The sequence below is a fragment of the Erythrolamprus reginae genome, chromosome 2, assembly GCF_031021105.1.
Source record: "Erythrolamprus reginae isolate rEryReg1 chromosome 2, rEryReg1.hap1, whole genome shotgun sequence".
NCBI classification, from domain to species: domain Eukaryota; kingdom Metazoa; phylum Chordata; class Lepidosauria; order Squamata; family Dipsadidae; genus Erythrolamprus; species Erythrolamprus reginae.
In genome coordinates this window covers 10,756,347-10,779,461 of record NC_091951.1, presented here as the reverse complement: position 1 = coordinate 10,779,461, position 23,115 = coordinate 10,756,347, and the positions used below count along the sequence as shown (strand labels likewise).

At 43.1% G+C, this 23,115-nt stretch overlaps 1 protein-coding gene across 1 annotated transcript in view; it reads left to right on the top strand.

Annotated features, from left to right (window-relative positions):
- LOC139159655 (alpha-2-macroglobulin-like) overlaps window positions 1-23,115 on the top strand; it is a 105,111-nt gene that overhangs the window by 6,947 nt on the left and 75,049 nt on the right. Inside the window, exons 2-6 of the mRNA XM_070736968.1 lie at window positions 446-632; window positions 3,193-3,382; window positions 5,077-5,129; window positions 7,628-7,648; window positions 19,727-19,895. Coding sequence (XP_070593069.1) covers window positions 446-632; window positions 3,193-3,382; window positions 5,077-5,129; window positions 7,628-7,648; window positions 19,727-19,895 — 620 coding nt within the window. The remainder of the gene's footprint in view (window positions 1-445; window positions 633-3,192; window positions 3,383-5,076; window positions 5,130-7,627; window positions 7,649-19,726; window positions 19,896-23,115) is intronic.

The following is a 23,115-nucleotide window of genomic DNA, read 5'->3' as shown; positions in this document are numbered from 1 at the left end:
CACGCTTCCTTGGTCAGAGGACGCTTTATCAGCAGATTCCATCGGGAGCAAAACAGGCCTGCGGCATGTGGGTGTTTCCGCCACATCCACCTGCACATTCCTTGGGGCAGGAGCTGAGCCAGAGCTAACCACAACATGATTCAGGACTGATGGGATAAAGAAGCAGAATTATGTATGTTATTGACATGTTTTAAAGTATATGCATTGATGTATAAATGGAAAATGTGGAGAAATTCCTTGTGTGTCCAATCACACTTGGCCAATAAAGAATTTTATTCTCTTCTGTTCTATTCTATTCCTTCCTTCCTTCTATAAAATTGATTAATCCATCTTGAAAATTATTTTAAATGCATGGATGGTAACTTTCTGTAGTGAAACCTGCCCCAGTTAAGCGGGCATCCATGTCACTCACTTGATAAATCCTTTTGACTTTCCCTATTTCCAGGCAATACTTGATCCTGGTGCCCGCTGTGATCCGCACAGAGACCTCGGAGAATGTTTGTGTCCAGATGATCCATTTGAATGAGACTGTGACTTTAAGCATCGAGTTAGAATTTGAGAACAAGAACATAAGCTTGGCTAAAGTGGATGTGGAAGCTGGAAAGGACATCTTCCAATGTGTTTCCTTCCAGGTAGGACTTCCTTATTTGTATGCATCATATAACAATGATGTACAGTATGTATTCCACTTTTCTTCCCAAAGTGGCTAAATAGGAGCCAGCAATGTGATATGGTTGCAAAACCAAAAACATTCAATGTTTTTATTTATTTATTTATTTGTTTATTTGTTTGTTTGTTTGTTTGTTTGTTTGTTTGTTTGTTTGTATGCTGCCCCTCTCCGTAGACTTGGGGCAGCTAACAACAGTGGTAAAAACAGCATGTAGAAATCCAATACTAAAACAGCTAAAAACCCTTATTATAAAAACCAATCATACATACAAACATACCATGCATAAATTGTAGCAGCCTAGGGGGAAAGAATTTATCAGTTCTCCCATGCCTGACGGCAGAGGTGGGTTTTAAGGAGCTTACGAAAGGCAAGGAGGGTGAGGGCTATTCTAATCTCTGGGGGGAGTTGGTTCCAGAGGGCTGGGGCTGCCACAGAGAAGGCTCTTCCCCTGGGTCCTGCCAAATGACATTGTTGACGGGACCCGGAGAAGGCTCCCTCTGTGGGACCTAACTGGTCGCTGGGATTCGTGCGGCAGAAGGCAGTCCCGTAGATAATCTGGTCCGGTGCCATGAAGGGCTTTATAGGTCATAACCAACACTTTGAATTGTGACCGGAAACTGATCAGCAACCAATGCAGACTGCGGAGTGTTGGTGTAACATGGGCTTTTAACTTCAGAATCATTTCAGAAGAAGCACAGAGAAATGCTGATTATTAATAGCAAATCAAATTTGGAAAAAATATAAAGTATAATTAAGTAGATATTAGAAAACACTAGCATAACAAAAATAAAACAACAAATTAGAGAAGATTAGCTGTAATAATCATGTACCAATTGTGGAAGGCTAAATCTAAGCTATTACAATTAGTGTTGTGCGAACCGAACTTGCAGTTTGGGTTCATACCGAACTTTGTGGTATTCGGCATGCCGAACCCGAACATTTTAAAAAGTTCGGGTTCGAGTTTGGCATTCATGCTGAACACCGCAAAGCGCCGCTGCCCAGCTGTCATCTGCTGAGAAGAGGAGGAGGAGCCGGGCGCCGGTGGCGGTGGAGGAAGCGAACACTGGGGAGCTGTTGGCTGATCGGGAGGCTGGGAGGGAGGCGCCTAAAGGAGGCGGGGAATCCCACGATGGGATTCCAAGGGCGGAGCTTTGATATCACAGAGACTTCTTCCTGGTGCGTGGCTTTATTTCGGCCGGCCAGGAAGAAGTATCCGTTACGTCAAAGCTCTGCCCCCAGAATCCCTTTATGGGATTCCCCACCTCCTTTTGCTTGCAGCGCCACTACGGTGTCCTTTTCCGTAAAAATAAAAGCCAAGTTTGGGTAAGTTTGCCGAACACAAACTTTGTTGGATTCGCCCAACACTAATTACAATCTATTGTAGAGAATATTCGTAGCTCGGGTTGTAGATTTAGGCAGAGGTTTGTCCTCAGAATTTACCGCTTGAATCCTGAATATTTTGTTACCCAACTAGATAACAACTTCAGCAGGATTTTAGGGGAAGTGTCTTATTCATTTATATAGGTCTCAGGCTGGTCTTGTGATGGTTGAATCATAAGACTCTGGTCTTGTGACTTCTGACTGGGGCAAAATCCAACTAGTGAGGTGATGGTCAGTTCTGTCTACAATTTGGATGGCCTGGTTCTAAGTCAATGTTTTTGTTAATGGACCCCTTGGTGAAATGCCAGGCTTTGATAAACTCGTATGTCTGACAGGTTTTGGTATGGCCGATTACTTCGGCTCATAGAAACATAGAAGACTGACGGCAGAAAAAGACCACATAGTACTGCCCTTATACTATTTCCTGTATAACAATGGATATATGTTTATCCCAGGCATTTTTAAATTCAGTTACTGTGGATTTACCAATCACGTCTTCTGGAAGTTTGTTCCAAGGATCTACTACTCTTTCAGTGAAATAATATTTTCTCATGTTGCTTTTGATCTTTCCCCCAACTAACTTCAGATTGTGTCCCCTTGTTGCGGCTCAGTCCCAGTTTTCAGCTTTGTCACCTAAAATGAGATTGCTACCTCATGTATTGAACCTGAAAAGGTAAACAAAGTGAAAGTGGTCATTTCTATGACCAGCTGTGCCTAATTTCCCCCTTGCTGTACATGTGTTCACAATAGCCTAGTAACACAACAATTAGAATGTAGTATTGCAGGCTAATGCTGCCGACTACCAGCTGCCAGCAGTTCGAGTTGATTCCTTCAAGCTCAAGCTTGGCTCAGCCTTTCATCCTTCCGAGGTTGGTAAATTGAGGACCCAGATTGTTGGGAACATGATTTTGTAAACCACTTAGAGAGAGCTGTAAAAGCACTGTGAGGTGGTATAATATAAGTCTAAGTGCTATTGCTAGTCAGATAAAAAAAGGGCAGGGCTTCAGTGGCATTGTGTCCTCCTTCTTGTCTTTTTTTTCCCTCCATGATTATTGACAAGGAAGTGAAACAAGAGATTATAGTTCCTTGCAATAGGAACTGTGGAAAATCCTCACACTGCTACCTTTGTTTCTTCTCCCAAGTTGAATCGTTCCTCAAGCAGTCCGCCAAGCCATTTGATAAGCCCTACAAACTCTCCTGTGGGTCTTCTCAGGGCGCTATTGAAGGGACAAACATTGAACATCAGGCAATACGATGTGGTCACGATCAGAAACCCACGTGACCTACTTTTTGTTCAGACGGACAAGCCCATCTACAAGGCAGGACAGGAAGGTAAGTGAGGTCCTTCCAGTGAAGAAATTGTAAAGAGAGAAATATGATCACAAATGAGATAAAAATTTCCATTGCTAAGCAAGTTAAGTGAGTTGTGCATGATTTTACTACATTTATTTATTTATTTATTCATTTATTTATTTATTTATTTATTTATTTGTTTATTTATTTGACTTATATGTCACCCCTCTTCCTGGACTCGGGGCGGCTTACAACATTTTGATAAAAAAGATACAATATATAAAACATTTCTAAGCCAATTAATAGAATAGTTAATTTAAAAATTATCTTAAAACCAATCATTTAAAAATTGAACAATCACATACATAGTGTCACATCCAATACATTTACTGGGCAGAGGCCGGGATCTAGTGACCCCAGGCTTGATGACATAAGTGCGTTTTCAAGTTTTTATGAAAGGCAAGGAGGGTGGGGGCAGTGTGAATTTCTGGGGGGAGTTGATTCCAGAGGGCCGGGGCCCCCACAGAGAAGGCTCTTCCCCTTGGACCCGCCAAACAACACTGCCTAATTGACGGGACCTGAAGAAGGCCAACTCTGTGGGACCTAACTGGACACTGGGATTCATGTGGCAGAAGGTGGTCCCGCAGGTAATCTGGTCCTATGCCTTATAGGGCTTTATAAGTCATAACCAACACTTTGAATTGGGTCCGGAAACCAATTGGCAGCCAATGCAGTTTTTTGTCATAGTTCTTAAGTGAATCACTGTAACTAGAGATAATCCTCAAGTTATGAATGTAATAGAGCCTGCCAATTATATTCATAACCTGAGAATTCATTTGATTGAATCATGTTAAATAAATGTGATCACTCTCAATGCGTTTGCTAATTGAATGCACATGTCACCAACGTGGTGTGAGAGGAAGCGAACCAACAGTTAGGTAAGTTAGAACTCACCACTGCAATAAACCGGACCCTTGGTGCCAGTTAATCTGCAGATTCCATTGTACTCATTAGGGGTCAGAATAAATGACTTCTCCCTTCATTCCAAGGCCATGAATGGATGATAGAAGTCCATCTGGCCACAAAGCCTATATATATATATATATATATATATATATATATATATATATATATATATATATATATGTGTGTGTGTGTGTGTGTGTGTGTGTGTGTGTGTGTGTGTGTGTATGCATTTATTTATTCATTCATTCATTCATTCATTCATTCATTCATTCATTCATTTATTGGATTTGTATGCTGCCCCTCTGCAGAGACTCGGGGCGGCTAACAGCAATAATAAGACAGCGTACAATAATAATCCAATACTAAAAACGATTAAAAACCCATTAATATAAAAACCAAACATACATACAGACATACCATGCATAAAATTGTAAAGGCCTAGGGGGAAAGAGTATCTCAATTCCCCCATGCCTGGCGGCAGAGGTGGGTTTTAAGTAGCTTACGAAGGACAAGGAGGGTTGGGGCAATTCTAATTTCTGGGGGGAGTTGGTTCCAGAGGGCCGGGGCTGCCACAGAGAAGGCTCTTCCCCTGGGTCCCGCCAAGCGGCATTGTTTAGTTGACGGGACCCGGAGAAGACCCACTCTGTGGGACCTAACTGGTCCCTGGGATTCGTGCAGCAGAAGGTGGTCCCTGAGGTAATCTGGTCCGGTGCCATGAAGGGCTTTATAGGTCATAACCAACAATATTGTCTCTCTTCCTTTCACAGTGAAATTTCGCATCGTTTGCCTGCATGAAGACTTCCGCCCTGCAGATACGAAGGTAGGCTGTGACCAAGTGCAATGGCTGCTCACCCCCTTCTCTTGGAGGTTACAGCCTTCACTGAGGCTTCACCTTGGCATAATAAGCAAATAAACCTTTCCTATGTTCATGTAATTCTTGCAGGCAGGAATAGTAAAAAAAATAGATAAATCAAGATGACATCTATGCCCATGAGAAAATCCTGGTCTACAACAATATCAAGAATTTGCACGCTCATCTTACACATATATAAACCCAATGATCTTCTGTGTCTGTAAAAGCCACAGCCACAAAAGCCACAAAGATGCAAGTAATACATTTAACACAAACCAAGTCCTTCAGTTTCTCACTGTGTTCCCTTTTCCATTATTTGTTAGCTTTGTACCTTGGCTTTGTACCAAAGCTCCCTCCTCCCATTTCCCCCCCCCCAGTGACAATCTTGTAAGGATAATAGAATACCTGAGTTGGAAGGGACCTTGGAGGTCTTCTAGTCCAACTCCCTGTTGAAACAGGAGACCCTGTACCAGTGATGGCGAACCTTTTTTGGTTCGTGTACCAAAAGGGGGGAGCATGGGGGTGTGTTTGCATGCATTTGTGCCCACATCCATAATTCCATGCAGGGCCCGCTGCATGCAAGCGAGTCTTTGGAGAGGGGCGGCATACAAATCTAATAAACTATGATGCCCTCCACTCCCGGCATGTGACAGCACCCTCATTTTTTACTCTCATTAAGAGTCTTCCTAGGGGTCTGGGGAGAGTGAAAATGGCCATTCCCACCCTCCTGGAGGTCCTCTGGAGCTCAGAAACAGCCCATTTGCCCACATCCATTTGGACTGGAAGTCCTGTTTTTTTTGCTCTCCCCAGGCTTCAGAGATCCTTTGGGTGGGCAAAAATGACCTCCCCCCCCCCGGAGAACATGTGGAGGCCAGAAATTGCCCATTTCCCAACTTGAAATGGGCCATTTCTGGCCTCTGGATGGCCTCCAGGAGTGAGGTGGGGAAGGCTGTTTTCGTCCTCCCCAGGCTCCTAGGAAAGCTCTGGAGCTTGGAGAGCAAAAAAATGAGTTTTCCCCACCTACTTCAATGGTTGGAAACAGCCTCTTTTCTGACTCCCAGTGGGCCCAGAAGGCCTGAAAATCAGCTGGCCGGTACACACACGCAAGCTGGAACCTGAGCTCACGTGCCCACCAATATGGCTCCACAAGCCATAGGTTCACCATCACTGCACCATACTATTTCAAACAAATGGCTGTCCGGTTCTTCTTAACAACTTCCAGTGATGGAGCATCCACAACTTCTGAAGGCAAGCCGTTCCACTGATTAATTGTTCTCACTGTCAGTACATTGGTTGGTTCTTTGATTAGACTCCTCCCAAAAATTCACAGGTACAAATTTCAGACACACACACGTTTGAAAATTCAAAACAATGTTCTTTATAATGAAAATTCACTTAAACCAAGCCCTCTTTTGGTATAGCAAAGAGCACTCGTCTCCAAACAAACTGGTAATTTGTACAAGTCCCTTATCAGTTCTGTGATACTTAGCTTGCAGCTGTGAGGCAATTCACAGTCCTTCTTCTTTCACAAAGTGACACACACTTTGCTCTGGCTTAGTTTCAAAGCAGGGGAAAATCAGCACACAAAAGGTCAAAGTCAGTAAATCAGTCATGAAATACAAGGATCAGATAATCCTCCACAATGGCCAAACCCACAGGCTGCTATTTATAGCAGCCTCACTAATTACCACAGCCCCACCCAACCACAGGTGGCCTCATTTTCTTTCATAATAATCTCTCAGTTGTTGTTGCCTATGCATCGCTCTCCGCATGCGTGGCTGTATCATTAACTCTTGTTCTGAATCCAAGGAGGAGCTAGATAATTGATCTCCTTCTGAGCTGTCTGCCACACTCTCATCCTCCCTGTCACTCATGTCCTCTTGGTCAGAGGAGCCTTCATCAGCAGATTCCATCGGGGGCAAAACAGGTTGCAGCATGTGGATGTCTCCCCCACATCCACAGTCCTTGGGGCAGGAGCTGGGCCAGAGCTAACCACAACAGATTAGTTTCCATCCATTGCTTCTTGTTCTGCCTTTAGAATAGAATGGAATGGAATGGAATAGAATAGAATTCTTTACTTATCCCCTCTTCTTTGTGGTAGCCCTTTAGATCTTGGAACACTACTATCATGTCAAACCTAGTTCTTCATTTCATTGAACTAGACATACCAAGTTCCTGCAACCGTTCATTTGTTTGATTCTCCAGTCCCCTAACCATTTTCAGATGGTTGAGTTGAGAGACAAGAACTGACCCAAAGTCTCCCAGAACGTTCCATGTCTGAGGAGGACCAAGATCTGACTTTCCTGCTCCTACTGCAGCAAATTTCCTACTCCCCACGAACAGCAGGGATTACCTGTAATATCACATATCTATATTTTCTGATTATGAATGTGTAGAAGATTATAATTCATTGTAATCTTGTAATTTGTGATTTCTCTCTTTCTTTTCTTTTTTACTCCTGTCAGATTCATTTAATTTACGTTGAGGTAAGTACTTATTTTTCCCCCTCTTACCATAGTAATAAGATGGCTGCCACTCCCCCAAATTATATTTGATGATATCAAAAGATAGATAGAAGATAGAATTCTTTATTGGCCAAGTGTGATTGGACCCCCAAGGAATTTGTCTTTCGTGCAGATGCTCTCAGTGTACATAAAAGAAAAAATATGTTTGTCAAGAATCATGAGATACAACACTTAATGATGGTCATGGCAGTGAAGGGCTACCAAAATTTTTACTACCACACTGTGGGCGTGGCTTATGTATTTTCTTTCAACATCTTTCAATGCAAATTGGGAGTTCTGGGGTGGAGCTCCATTTTCGCTACCCCACTGCTTTCCCCTCCCATCCAGGCAGTAGCCCACCCCTGGTAATGTTCCCCCAGTGGAACTATCTGTGCTAATCTAACCAATCATACAACCAGAAGATTGAACTTTTAAAATGAATAATAAGGATGGAAGAGGAATGCCCCCTCTTTATGCAGAATACTGTTTTGACTCCTGAATGAAGCCAATAGTCAGAGTTATTTATTAAAAGAAACATAGAAACATAGAAGATTGACGGCAGAAAAAGACCTCATGGTCCATCTAGTCTGCCCTTATACTATTTCTGTATTTTATCTTAGGGTGGATATATGTTTATCCCAGGCATGTTTCAATTCAGTTACTGTGGATTTATCTACCACATCTGCTGGAAGTTTGTTCCAAGGATCTACTACTCTTTCAGTGAAATAATATTTTCTCATGTTGCTTTTGATCTTTCCCCCAACTAACTTCAGATTGTGTCCCCTGTTCTTGTGTTCACTTTCCTATTAAAAACACTTCCCTCCTGGACCTTATTTAACCCTTTAATATATTTAAATGTTTCGATCATGTCCCCTCTTTTCCTTCTGTCCTCCAGACTATACAGATTGAGTTCATTAAGTCTTTCCTGATACGTTTTATGCTTAAGACCTTCCACCATTCTTGTGGTCCAAAGACGGGCTTTGAAGAAATTAAGAAATTAAATAAATAAATAATTAAATCAATTAAGCAATGAAGAAATAATATTAAAATCTTAAGGATACAATAGTGATGATGATGATGATGATGATGATAATAATAATAATAATTATTATTATTTGATTTGTATGCCGCCCCTCTCCAAAGACTCGCGTCAAGTTATAGTCATACAATTATAAGTGGGAGGAAATGGGTGATAGGAATGATGAGAAAAAACTAGTAGTAATATTTTTATTTATTTATTTATTTATTTATTTATTTATTTATTTATTTATTTATTTATTTATTTATTTATTTATTCATTCATTCATTCATTCATTCATTCATTCATTTATTTATTTATTTATTTGGATTTGTATGCCGCCCCTCTCTGAAGACTCGGGGTGGCTCACAGCAAGTAGTACAAATCATAAATAATCCAATCAGTTAAAATATTTAAAGCTTTAAAAAAACCCATATACTAACTAACAGACACACACACAAGCATACCATGTATAAATTAAACATGCCCAGGGGGAGATGTTTCAATTCCCCCATGCCTGACGGCAAAGGTGGGTTTTGAGGAGTTTACGGAAGGCAGGAAGAGTAGGGGCAGTCCTAATCTCCGGGGAGAGTTGCTTCCAGAGAGCCGGTGCCGCCACAGAGAAGGCTCTTCTCCTGGGGCCCGCCAACCGACATTGTTTAGTTGACGGGACCCGGAGAAGGCCCACTCTGTGGGACCTAATCGGTCGCTGGGATTCGTGCGGCAGGAGGCGGTCTCGGAGATATTCTGGCCCAATGCCATGAAGGGCTTTAAAGGTCATAACCAACACTTTGAATTGTGACCGGAAATTGATCGGCAGCCAATGCAGACTGCGGAGTGATGGTGCAACATGGGCATACCTAGGTAAGCCCATGACTGCTCTCGCAGCTGCGTTCTGCATGATCTGAAGTTTCCGAACACTTTTCAAAGGTAGCCCCATGTAGAGAGCATTACAGCAGTCGAACCTCGAGGTGATGAGGTCATGAGTGACTGTGAGCAATGAGTCCCGGTCCAGATAGGGCCGCAACTGGTGCACCAGGCGAACCTGGGCAAACGCCCCCCTCGCCACAGCTAAGAGATGGTTTTCTAATGTGAGCTGTGGATCGAGGAGGACGCCCAAGTTGCGGACCCTCTCTGAGGGGGTCAATAATTCCCCCCCCCAGGGTAATGGATGGACAGATGGGATTGTCCTTGGGAGGCAAAACCCACAGCCACTCCGTCTTATCCGGGTTGAGTTTGAGTCTGTTGACACCCATCCAGGCCCCAACAGCCTCCAGGCACCGGCACATCACTTCCACCGCTTCGTTGACTGGGCATGGGGTGGAGATGCAGAGCTGGGTATCATCAGCATATTGATGATACCTCACCTCATGTCCTTGGATGATCTCACCCAGCGGTTTCATGTAGATGTTAAATAGCAGGGGGGAGAGGACCGACCCCTGAGGCACCCCACAAGGGAGAGACCTCGGAGCCGACCTCTGACCCCCCACTAACACCGACTGCGACCGGCCAAAGAGGTAGGAGGAGAACCACTCTCTATCTCTCTATCTCTCTATCTTTCTTTTTTTCTATCTATCTATCTATCTATCTATCTATCTATCTATCTATCTATCTATCTATCTCTATCTATCTATCTATCTATCTATCTATCTATCTATCTATCTATCTACCTATCTACCTACCTACCTACCTACCTACCTATCTATTGGATTTATATGCCACCCCTCTCTGAGGACTTGTAGAATTATACTAGGAGAATAGATATTCTCCAAGTATAATTCTGTCATGCTCATCCTGGAATACCATTCTTTTAAAGCAGTGCTTCTCAATGTGTGTGTGTGTATGTGTCTGTTTGTGTATGTGTATGTATGTGCGTGTTTGTGTATGTGACCCTAGAGAACATGCTTTTTTTGCTGCAGGGAGTAGGACACTCATCCTACCTGACACTTGTACTGGTACATCCACTGTGTTCCTCGGCATTGTGTCCAGGGCAGCCTGTTCTAAAAGAAAACATCTCAAGAGTTCAAACTTCTCGAACTCATGAGACTTTTTCTTTAAGGACAGGCTGCCCCGGACACAATGCTGAGGAACCCTATGGACGTACCAGTACAAATATCAGGAAGGATGCGCATCTCAATGTGGGGCACAATTTGGGTACTCTTTATAGTTGCAGTAGAGAGTTTGTTTGTTTGTTCATTTATTTATTTATTTATTCCTGCCCAAGCAGGAACCCTATAGTACGCAAGTCATGTGGCAGTTCAATCTTCTCTTAAAAATGTCTAGAGTGTTGGAGTTCACAACGTCCGCTGGTAGGTTGTTCCATTGGTTGATCGCTCTGACCATCAGGAAGTTCCTCCTTATCTCCATGTTGAATCTCTCCTTGGTCAGCTTCCAGCCGTTGTTCCTCGTCCGGCCCTCTGGTGCCCTGGAGAATAAAGTGATCCCCTCCTCTCTGTGACATCCCCTTGTATACTTGTAGACTGCTATCATGTCCGCTCTGGCCCTCCTTTACTCTAGGCTGTCCATGCCCAGTTCCCTCAGTCTCTCTTCGTAAGTCTTGGTTTCCAATCCCCTAATCATCTTGGTTGCTCTTTTTTGCACCTTCTCCAGAGTTTCAATGTCTCTTTTGAAGTGTGGTGACCAGAACTGGATGCAGTACTCCAGATGTGGTCGGACCAGGGCATAGTACAGTGGTATTAAGACTTCCCTGGTCTTGGAGTGTATCCCTCTGTTGATGCAGCTTAGGATTGTGTTGGCTTTTTAAGCTGCTGCTGCACATTGTTGGCTGCAGAGTTGGGGGCACACAAAATGTTTAGTTCTCCCTAGGGGAAGCATAACAGAAAATAATTGAGAAGCACTGCTTTAAAGTGTTCTACAATAGTAAAAATGCGAAAATGATCACTTGAAGTCACCATTTTGATGGGCTTAACAGAGAATTTTGGAGTTCTCCTGCACTAGGCCTATCATTAGAAATGTAGCTGCTGACTGTGACGTTATGTGAATAGAGATAATTGATGGTATTTAATCATATCTTCTAGGACATCTAAGTATTTTGGCTGACCTTGATTTTCTCCCCCATCATGCTATGGTATCGGAGCATGAACTCTAAGTCATTGGAGCTTAAACACTAACCTTAAGTCAATGGAATTTAAGGACTCAGCAAAAACACTGAGGCATTTAGCAATGCCAATGTATTATCCTCGGGAAATGAAGAAATGTGGTGAGGGCTTTGGATAAACAGGGATGGACTTTTATCTGGCAGGGCTGTGAACTCAGCTCAGTTCCAAGAAGTTTTGTATTTAAGACATTGAATTTATATTTTTATAATTGGAATTCAAGTTTAATTTCTAGTTTATTGTACAAGTATATAATAATAATAATATATTAGATTTGTATGCCACCCCTCTCCGAAGACTCGGGGCGGCTCACAACAACGATAAAAACAATATTATATTGGCATAAATCTAATATTAAAAAACTAAAAACCAAACACACAGACATACCAAACATAAATTATAATAAGCCTGGGGGAAAGATGTCTCAAATCCCCCATGCCTGGCGGTATAGGTGGGTCTTAAGTAGTTTATGGAAGACAAGGAGGGTAGGAGCAGTTCTAATCTCAGGGGGGAGTTGATTCCAGAGGGCCGGGGGTGCCACAGAGAAGGCTCTTCCCCTGGGGCCCGCCAGACGACATTGCTTAGTCGACAGGACCCAGAGAAGGCCAATTCTGTGAGACCTTATCGGCCGCTGGGATTCGTGCGGTAGCAGGCGGTTCTGGAGGTACTCTGGTCCAATGCCATGTTGGGCTTTAAAGGTCATGACCAACACTTTGAATTGTGACTGGAAACTGATCGGCAGCCAATGCAGGCCACGGAGTGTTGTAGATACGTGGGCGAATCTGGGAAGCCCCACGATGGCTCTCGTGGCTGAGTTCTGCACAATCTGGAGTTTCCGAACACTTTTCAAAGGTAGCCCCATGTAGAGAGCGTTGCAGTATCGAACCTCGAGGTGACAAAGGCATGAGTGACTGTGAGTAATGACTCCCTGTCCAAATAGGGCCACAACTGGTGCACCAGGCAAACCTGTGCAAACGCCCTCCTTGTCACAGCCGAAAGATGATGTTCCAATGTCAGCTGTGGATCGAGGAGGATGCCCAAGTTGCGCACCCTCTCTGAGGGGGTCAATAGTTCCCCCCCAGGGTAATGGATGGACAGATGGAATTATCCTTGGGAGGCAAGACCCACAGCCACTCCGTCTTGTCTGGGTTGAGTTTGAGTTTGTTGACATATATTTTAGAGATGCTTCAGAATTTGATTTTTTCTCTCCAGAATGAATAGTTGTAATCTGATACCATCAACACCAGTGTTTTCCAACCTTGGCAACTTGAAGATATTTGGACTTCAACTCCCAGAATTCCCCAGCCAGCGAATGCTGGCTGGGGAATTCTGGGAGTTGAAGTCCAGATATCTCTAAGTTGCCAAGGTTGGGAAACACTGATCTACACAGATTGCAGCACCGTTATTCCCTTAGGTTTTCTAGAGCACATATTATTTACATGATTCATGACAGGGTGAGGAAATGGGAAGAAAGTTTTAAATATTAATCACCATTGCAATTTTTTTAATCAAGCGATATGGGAAGAAGTACTTTTCTTGGGGGGGGGAGAAGGGGGAGAACTATTCTGATTGGGGTGAAATAGGATTTCAAAATCCACCCACAACATCAGTTAATGATTGCGTGAAAGGATTTCAAAAAAAAAAAATGAATTAGGTTCTGGGAACTCGGCCATCCCAGTTCATTACTTTGGGTTCCAACTGGTTAGAAAAGAGAAGAGCAAACAAATTCCAGTTTCTTTCAGAAGGGCCTCTGTCCTCAATAGTTTCAATCAGAATAGAGCTGGGAGGGGCCTTCAGTGACCTCTAGTGACTAGTCCAACCCCCTGCTCAAGAATAGTAGATAATTTTTTATTGGCCAAGTGTGATTGGACAAACAAGGAATTTGTCTTGGTGCATATGCTACTCAGTGTACATAAAAGAAAAGTTCATCAAGAATCATAAGGTAGAATAGAATAGAATAGAATTTTATTGGCCAAGTGTGATTGGACACACAAGGAATTTGTCTTGGTGCATATGCTACACAGTGTACATAAAAGAAAAGTTCATCAAGAATCATAAGGTAGAATAGAATAGAATTTTATTGGCCAAGTATGATTGGACACACAAGGAATTTGTCTTGGTGCATATGCTACACAGTGTACATAAAAGAAAAGTTCATCAAGAATCATAAGGTAGAATAGAATAGAATAGAATTTTATTGGCCAAGTGTGATTGGCCACACAAGGAATTTGTCTTGGTGCATATGCTCTCAGTGTGCATAAAATAAAATATACATTTGTACAACACTTAATGATAATCTGGGTACAAATAAGCAATCAAATCATATTAGGAACCAGTCAATATAAATTGTAAAGACATAAGCCACAAAGTTACAGTCATTTGTGGAAGGAGATGGGTGATGGGAATGTTGAGATTAATAGTAATGCAGACTTTGTAAATAGTTTGACAGTGATGAGGGAATTATTTGTTTAGTAGAGTGATGGTATTCAGGAAAAAAAACCCTGTTCTTGTGTCCAGTTGTTCTGTGTGCACTGCTCTATAGCGTTGTTTTGACGGTAGGAGTTGAAACAGTTTATGTCCAGGATGTGAGGGGTCAGTAAATATTTTCCCCGCCCTCTTTTTGACTCGTGCAGTGTACAGGTCCTCAATGGAAGGCAGGTTGGCAGCAATTGTTTTTTCTGCAGTTCTGATTATCCTCTGAAGTCTGTGTCAGTCCTGTTGGGTTGCAGCACCAAACCAGACAGTTATAGAGGTGCAGATGATAGACTCAATGATTCTGCTCTATAGCCTTGTTTTGAGAGTAGGAGTTGAAGCAATTTGTGTCCAGGGTGTGAAATAAATATTTTCACAGTCATCTTTTTGACTTATGCAGTCTCCAATGGAGGGCAGATTGGTAGCAATTGGGTTTTATTCTGCAGTTCTAATTATCCTCTGGGGTCTATATCTGTCTTGCTGGGTTGCAGAACTAAACCATACTTCTATAGAGGTGCAGGTGACAAACTCAATTCCTCTGTAGAACTGTATCAGCAGGTCCTTGGGCAGTTTGGGTTTTCTTGGTTGGTGCAGAAAGAACATTCTTTGTTGTGCTTTTTTGATGTTATATGTTCATTTTAGATCTCGAGATATGGTAGAAGCTAAAAATATGAAGGTTTCTGCTGTTGATACTGTGTTGTTTAGTATTGTAAAAGGTGGAAGTATGGAAGGGTTTCTCTTAAAGTCTACCACCATTTCTACAGTTTGAGTGTGTTCAGTTCGATTGTTCTGCTCGCAGCATAAGGTTAGTTGTTCAACCACCCATCTGTATGCGGATTCATCATTTTATCTATGCTTAAATAAGTTGCCATGGGTCTTCTTCCAGATTTTTTAAAAATTCCTTGTCCATTTTAAGCTCAATGATTTCCTAGTGGTTTTCTTTCCAGAAACTAATCTGGTCCAACCCTGGATGGGTCCAGGTAGTTTTCTTGGCAGCAGTATGCACGTGGTTTCCTGGGATCTTTTTTCAGATATCTTAATCTAATGTATAGCCCTAAAATTTCCTACCAAGATAATTTCCAACTCAGCTAACATTAACAATACAAAAAAGATTTGCCATCAACTTTGCTCCAGGTGCTTTTTGGACTTTTTAGTCCAGTGAGATTCCCTGGTGGTCTCCCTTTCAAGTATTTCTTGTTGGATTAGGTGGCCATTTAATTTGATAATAAGAAAGAAAGAAAGAAAGAAAGAAAGAAAGAAAGAAAGAAAGAAAGAAAGAAAGAAAGAAAGAAAGAATGTTCTGGTCCAAGCCTAAGGTTTTTCTCAGTCAGATAAAACTCCACCCAAATGGGCAAATCATACAGATTACATTTCTTGTCTGGTATCTTCATATCACTTACTAAGTCTAAGAGATGAAATTCCTCAGATCTTATGTTCATAATCTGTCCCATTAAACGTAGGTGAAAAGAGATTCATTTCTCCCATCTGCAGGCTTTGCACAGTCCTTTGTTAAGACTTAAAAATGGCAGTTGGAGAGCATGACACAATTACTCAGCAGCCTAGGCATAGCTTAATGGCCAATAAGAACACACAGATAAGGTCACATGTCATGGACTACATTACCCAGAGCGCAATCTGTTACTACATCCCCCTAATGCAATCTCTTAACGAAACAGCTCTAAACTAAACTAAACACCACTTTAGTCTATCAGCACAAAGTAGGTAAGTAAGTAACCAATTGACCAAACAACCAATTAAGCAACCAATCCTAATATTCAATATCTCAGTGTTTCTCAATCTTGGACAATGTTGGCTGGCTGGGGAATTGCCCCGGAAGCGGAGTAAAGACGCTGAGACAGTGCATGGGTTAAATATAGGGTCACTTTATTAAATTAGCATAAATTTAAATAACATAACTTTAAATACATAAATATAAATATTCAAATTCAACTATAAACAAAGGACCTGCAGAGGCCAAAAAACTAACGGGGTGGAAATTCCTGCCAGAACCTTCCTGGGCAACATTGGGCTTAACTCCCTGCTGAACCAGGTAGCCACCTTCACCTGGATCCGAGCCACACCCTTCAGCATGTGGGAGGAGCTCACCCTCCAATCACCGAGGAAAATTGGATCCGGTGAGTCCCATGGGCATCCTCTCTCCAATCCCCGAAGTTGTAACAACCTATAGTTCATGGAGAGAGGCGGTCCATCATCCTTTTAAAAGATGCCCAAAGGAGCATGTGCAGTTGCTCCTACTGCCCATTTCCGCCCTAACCTGCCAACCCCAGTGACCAGAGGGAAGCCTAATTACTAATATCTATGTGCGCCGCACCCCCTAACCATTCCATCCTTACCGTCAGTGTGAAATAGGCGAAAAAATGGCCGCCTCTAAAGGGGAAGCCGCAAAAAATTCCTATTCGGCCCCAAAGCAACCTCATTAAGACACACTGTTGATAGCGGAGGGTGGGCGGGTGTTCGCTTCAGGATCCAAGCAGGGCAAGGAGGAGGTCCTGCTTGGACCGCCCTTAAATAGGGCGATCCAGGACCTCCCCCCAGGCCCTGCCTGCAGTGCGCCATCTTGGCGCGCTGCCAAAAGCCGAACTTTTGGTTTCTCTGGAAACTGAAAGTTCGGAGCTCCATGGAACTTGAAGCAGTGTCCCCCAGCTCTGGGGGCAATTTCGGCCGGTGGTTTAAGCCGCCGACCGGGCATTTCTGGGAGTTGGAGTCCGTATATCGTAAAATTGCTAAATACAATCTTACCTTCTCAAGAAAGGCTTACTTTTTGTCTGTATTATGATTGCCCCACAAATTTATACCTCTAAAGACTGCAAACCTGTTATTGCCTCTTCCTTAATGGGTCTTAAGAGTCCTTGTGAAGTTGAGCAGCATATAAATTAGACTAATAAGTAAATAAATTAAGCTGTTTTTGCCCCTCCACCAGCCACAGAGCCCTAATAAGTTTAACTTTACAATTAGAGGACTATCTTTTTTCTGTCTCTGTTGTGAAACCCAGAGAGAATGTCATTGACCAGTTAACGTTCTCTGATAAGATTGGTTACAAATTGACATGAAAGCTAGGGAAAGTGCCAAGAAGGAAGAGATGCTCTCAGGTTCCTGATAGGGAAGTGTGTGTTATTTTAAAAAATGAACCAGTTGACTTTGACAGAATAAAGGCAGAGTCCTGGATTATTATTATTATTATTATTATTATTATTATTATTATTATTATTATATTTGTTTGTTTGTTTGTTTGTTTGTTTGTTCGTTCGTTCGTTCGTTCATTCATTCATTCATTCATTCATTCATTCATTCATTCATTCATTCATTTATTTATTTATTTATTGGATTTGTATGCCGCCCCTCTCCGTAGACTCGGGGCGGCTAACAACAATGATAAAAACAGCATGTAACAATCCAATGCTAAAACAACTAAAAACCCTTATTATAAAACCAAACATACACACAAACATAAAATGCATAAATTGTAATGGCCTAGGGGGAAGGAATATCTCAGCTCCCCCATGCCTGGCAGTATAGGTGAGTCTTGAGTAGTTTACGAAAGACAGGGAGGGTGGGGGCTGTTCTAATCTCCGGGGAAGTTGGTTCCAGAGGGCCGGGGCCGCCACAGAGAACGCTCTTCCCCTGGGGCCCACCAAATGACATTGTTTAGTCTACGGGACCCAGAGAAGGCCAACTCTGTGGGATCTTATCGGTCACTGGGATTCGTGTGGTAGCAGGCAGTTCCGAAGGTAATCTGGTCCAATGCCATGTAGGGCTTTAAAGGTCATGAACAACACTTTGAATTGGGACTGGAAACTGATCGGCAGCCAATGCAGGCCACGGAGTGTTGAAGAGACGTGGGCGAATCTTGGAAGCCCCACGATGGCTCTCGCAGCTGCGTTCTGCACGATCTGAAGTTTCCAAACACTTTTCAAAGGTAGCCCCATGTAGAGAGCGTTGCAGTAATCGAACCTCGAGGTGATGAGGGCATGAGCGACTGTGAGCAATGACTCCCTGTCCAAATAGGGCCGCAACTGGTGCACCAGGCGAACCTGGGCAAACGCCCTCCTCGCCACAGCTGAAAGATGATGTTCCCCCCACACACACCATGCTTTGCCTGCTGTTGTGAAATCTGATTTTAATTTATACACATATGTACCCAGTGAAGGGCTATCAAAAGTTTTACTACCACACTGTGAGCGTGGCTTATGCATTTTCTTTCAACATCTTTCAATGCAAATTGGATGCTCTGGGGTGAAGCTCCATTTTCACTATCCCACTGTGCTACCCCCCCCCCCCCCACAGTCCGGGCAGTAACCCACCGCTGTATAGACCCCCTAAAACCATGGAAACGATGGTAGACTTTAGGAGAAACCTTTCCACCCTTCCACCTCTCACAATACTAGACAACACAGAATCAACAGTAGAGACCTTCAAATTTCTAGGTTCTATCATATCTCAAGACCTAAAATGGTCACCTAATATCAAAAACATCATCAAAAAAGCACAACAAAGAATGTTCTTTCTGCGCCAGCTCAGGAAGCTGAAACTGCCCAAGGAGCTGCTGATACAGTTCTGCAGAGGAATCATTGAGTCTGTCATCTGCACCTCTATAACTGTCTGGTTTGGTGCTGCAACCCAACAGGACCAACACAGACTCCAGAAGATAATCAGAACTGCAGAAAAAACAATTGCTGCCAACCTGCCTTCCATTGATGACTTGTACAGTGCACAAGTCAAAAAGAGGGTGGGGAAAATATTTACCGACCCCTCGTATCCTGGACATAAACTGTTTCAACTCCTACCCTCAAAACATCGCTACAGAGCACTGCACACAGAACAACTAGACACAAGAACAGTTTTCCCCTGAACGCCATCACTCTATTAAACAAATAATTCTCTCAACACTGTCAGACTTTTTACTAAATCTACTAGGTTTTCTCATCATTCCTATCATCCTTTTCCTCCCACTTAGGACTGTATGACCGTAACTTGTTGCTTGTAACCTAAGATTCTTATTAATATTGATTGTTTCTTCATTGCTTATTTGACCCCTATGACAATCATTGTGTTGTACCAAATGATTCTTGACAAATGTATCTTTTTCTTTTATGTACACTGAGAGCATATGCACCAAGACAAATTCCTTGTGTGTCCAATCACACTTGGCCAATCAAATTCTATTCTATTCTATTCTATTCTACTTTACTCTACTTTACTACCAGTGGGTCTGGTATCTTGGGCTTTAGAAAGAATTCATTTTCCCAACTACTTGACCAAGAGATCTTGTGTGAGGATTCCAAACATTATCAGCCCATGTGGGAATTATAATTCTGAAAAATTCTAAAAATTCCCCCTGAAAAATTGCGGGAAGATTGACCAAAAGATGGGATGGGGCATTATATGTGCTAACAACACCAAAAGCTCTCATGTTTGCATTTTTGTGACTGACAGGACCCCAAGAGGAACCGTCTGTTCCAGTGGAATGATGTTAAACTTAATGTGGGCTTCATCCAGCTGTCTTTCCCTCTGTCTTCCGAGCCTGCCTTAGGCACCTACATATTGGTGATAGAAAAACCCTTCAGTGATATTGTCCTGCGCACATTCGATGTGCAAGAATATGGTAAGAAGGATCAAGCCTACTTATGATCGAGGGTTGGGTTCTAACTTACCTTACTGCTGGTTTGCTCCTTTCCATGATGCGTGCACATGTACACAGTGGCAAAGAATTTACCCTCCCTTCCCCCAAAAGCCCAAAACAAGATGGCAACCACATCCACATTGCTGGAAACTTGGATTCAGTGCATGCGGAAAAGAAAAAAAAACCTGGGTTTTTTAAAAAATAAAAAATTCCAGCTCTTCCCCCAAAAGCTGAAAACAAATTGGCAGCTGCATGCATGTACAGAAGGAAAAAAAACCAGAAAAAATCCCCCCCAGACCAGCTCCAACCAAACTAGTTCCAAGACATCACCATGACATCAGCAGTGGGTTGCTACCAGTTCAACTGAACTGGTCCAAACCGGGAGGATCCCACCTCTGTTGTGAGCTGTGAGTAGAATTGGGTACTGACTGTATTCCTATCAATCTCTGTTTGAATGTTGTCATAAATGAAATGGAAGAAATATTTATGGATCTTCCACAGCATTCTTGGAATGAACTTGCGACCACAAGAGGGACTTCTACTTCAGATTCTTGTTGGGTTAAACAAGGCTCTTGGATTTTCAAGTACAGTGATACCTTGTTTTACAAACTTAATTGGTTCCGGGACGAGGTTCTTAAGGTGAAAAGTTTGTAAGGCAAAAGAATGTTTTCCATAGGAATCAATGGAAAAGCGATTAATGCGTGCAAGCCTAAAATTCAACCCTTTTGCAAGCCGAAGCGCCCATTTTTGCACTGCTGGGATTCCCCTGAGGCTCCCCTCCATGGGAAACCCCACCTCTGGACTTCTGTGTTTTTGCGATGCTGCAGGGGAATCCCAGCAGGGGAATCCCAGCATCGCAAAAATGAGTGCTTTGCTGGCAACGGAAGTCCGAAGGTGGGGTTTCCCATGGAGGGGAGCCTCAGGGGAATCTCAGCAGCACAAAAACGGGTGCTTCACTGGCAATGGAAGTCCGGACGTGGGGCATCCCAGTGGTGGCGGTGGGTTTGTAAGGTGAAAATAGTTTGTAAGAAGAGGCAAAAAAATCTTAAACCCCAGGTTTGTATCTCGAAAAGTTTGCATGATGAGGCAGTTGTAAGATGAGGTATCACTGTATTGGCTTAGGAGTCAGCAACCTACAGCTCCAGAGCCACATGCAGCTCTTTGGGCCCCCTGCTGTAGCTCCCTGTCCCATTAATAGCTGGTCTTACACTCCCCCCCGCTCACCTGACCTGAGAAGGTAAAGGCAACGGTGGGAATAGAGAAGCGGCTGGGGACAATTCTCCAGTGCTGCTTGAGGAACATAGCCATCCCTGGCAGAGGGTTTCCTTTGGGTGATTCTCCTCTCCCTCTCGTGACTCCCTGGCTGGCTGTGGCAGGGCCAGGAGGGTGCATATATCTGGAGAGACCCTCAATTGAGTGCCAAAGTATAGCAAAGGCACACACAGAGGGCGGGTGGCTGCTTGCTTTAGGGTCTTTAGAAGCAGCTTCTCTCCTGTCCTAAGGATCTGGCCATTGCCTTGCCATGTCCCTCCCCACTTCACCCATAGATGTTCAGCCGAGCTGGGTGGGCATAAGCTCCAAGCCAAAGTGGCAGGAAGCAAAAGCTGCCTTCGCTCCGGCAACCCTCCTCCCATTCCTTCTCCTTTCATGCGGGGTGGGTGGGGACATGGCAAGGCGATGTTTAGATCCTTAGGGCAAAAGAGAGGTGGCCCTGTAGCTGCCTTCCTGCCATATTTATGCATAAGGCAGGGTTCACTTCTTGCTGCTCCAGGCTGGAGCTTACACCTACCTCGCTTGGCTGAAGAACTGCAAACGGGGAGGGGGCAGGACATGGCAAGAAAAAAGACAGATTCTTAGGGCAGGAGAGAAGCCCACAGCCAGTCAGGGAGTCGTGAGAGGGGGAGGAGGGTTGTCCGAAGAGAAGCCTTCATTGGGGGTGTGATCATTCCTCAGCGTGCACAAAGGGGAGAGAGAGGGAGAAAGAGAGAGACGAGGGAGGGTAAGAGAGATGGGTGGGGAGGAAGGGAGAGATAATGATAATGATAATAATAATAATAATAATAATAATAATAATAATAATAATAATAATTCAATTTTTCAATTCAATTCAATTTATTAGATTTGTATGCCGCCCCTCTCGAAAGACTCGGGGCGGCTCACAACGACAATAAAAACAGTATAACAATGGAACAAATCTAATAATAAAATTACATTAAAAAACCCCAACAATTTAAAAACATACAACACATACATACCAAACATAAAATATAAGAAAGCCTGGGGGAGATGTCTTAATTCCCCCATGCCTGGTGATATAGGTGGGTCTTGAGTAACTTGCGAAAGACAAGGAGGGTGGGGGCCATTTAATCTCTGGGGGGAGTTGATTCCAGAGGGCAGGCGCCGCCACAGAGAAGGCTCTTCCCCTGGGGCCAGCCAAACGACATTGTTTGGTTGACGGGACCCAGAGAAGGCCAACTCTGTGGGACCTTATCAGCTGCTGGGATTCGTGCGGTAGAAGGCGGTTCCAGATAATAATAATAATAATAATAATAATAATAATAATAATAATAATAATAATAATTTATTAGACTTCTATGCCACCCCTCTCCAGAGACTCCGGGCGGAGATAATAATGGAGAAAGGGAAAGAGAGAAAAAAAGATGAGAGGGAGGGAGAGAGTTTGGAGAGTGAGAAAGAGATGGAGAGAGAGAAAGAGAGGGAAAAGAGAGAGATACCTGTTTCTCATAGGATAGAAAACATAGAGCCACAAAACCAGGGTAGGTGTACTGGGGGTTGTCATATGACTTGATGAGAGTGACATCAAGTTGGTTAGGCCCACTCAGATTTTGTGGCTCTGGTGTTTTGTTTTCTCTGGGAAACGCGTCAGAATGGCTCTTTGAGTTTTTAAGGTTGGCAACGCCTGGTTTAACAGAATATTTCTCAGTAAGGTAAGTAAGGGTAATAAGGTCAGTAAGGGGCATGCATAAGTGCACCAGCATGCCTTCTGTCCCCCGTCCTAATGTCTCTTTATGTTTTACTAGCTTCATGAATATGAACTCTATTATTCCCAATGATTATTTCTTCTATATTATTTCCAATGTTTTTCTAATCTTTTATTCATGTATATTATGTATATATCTTCACATACCTACATTATAAATAAAATAAAATAAAATTTTAAGATGTGTGAACTCCAGCTCCC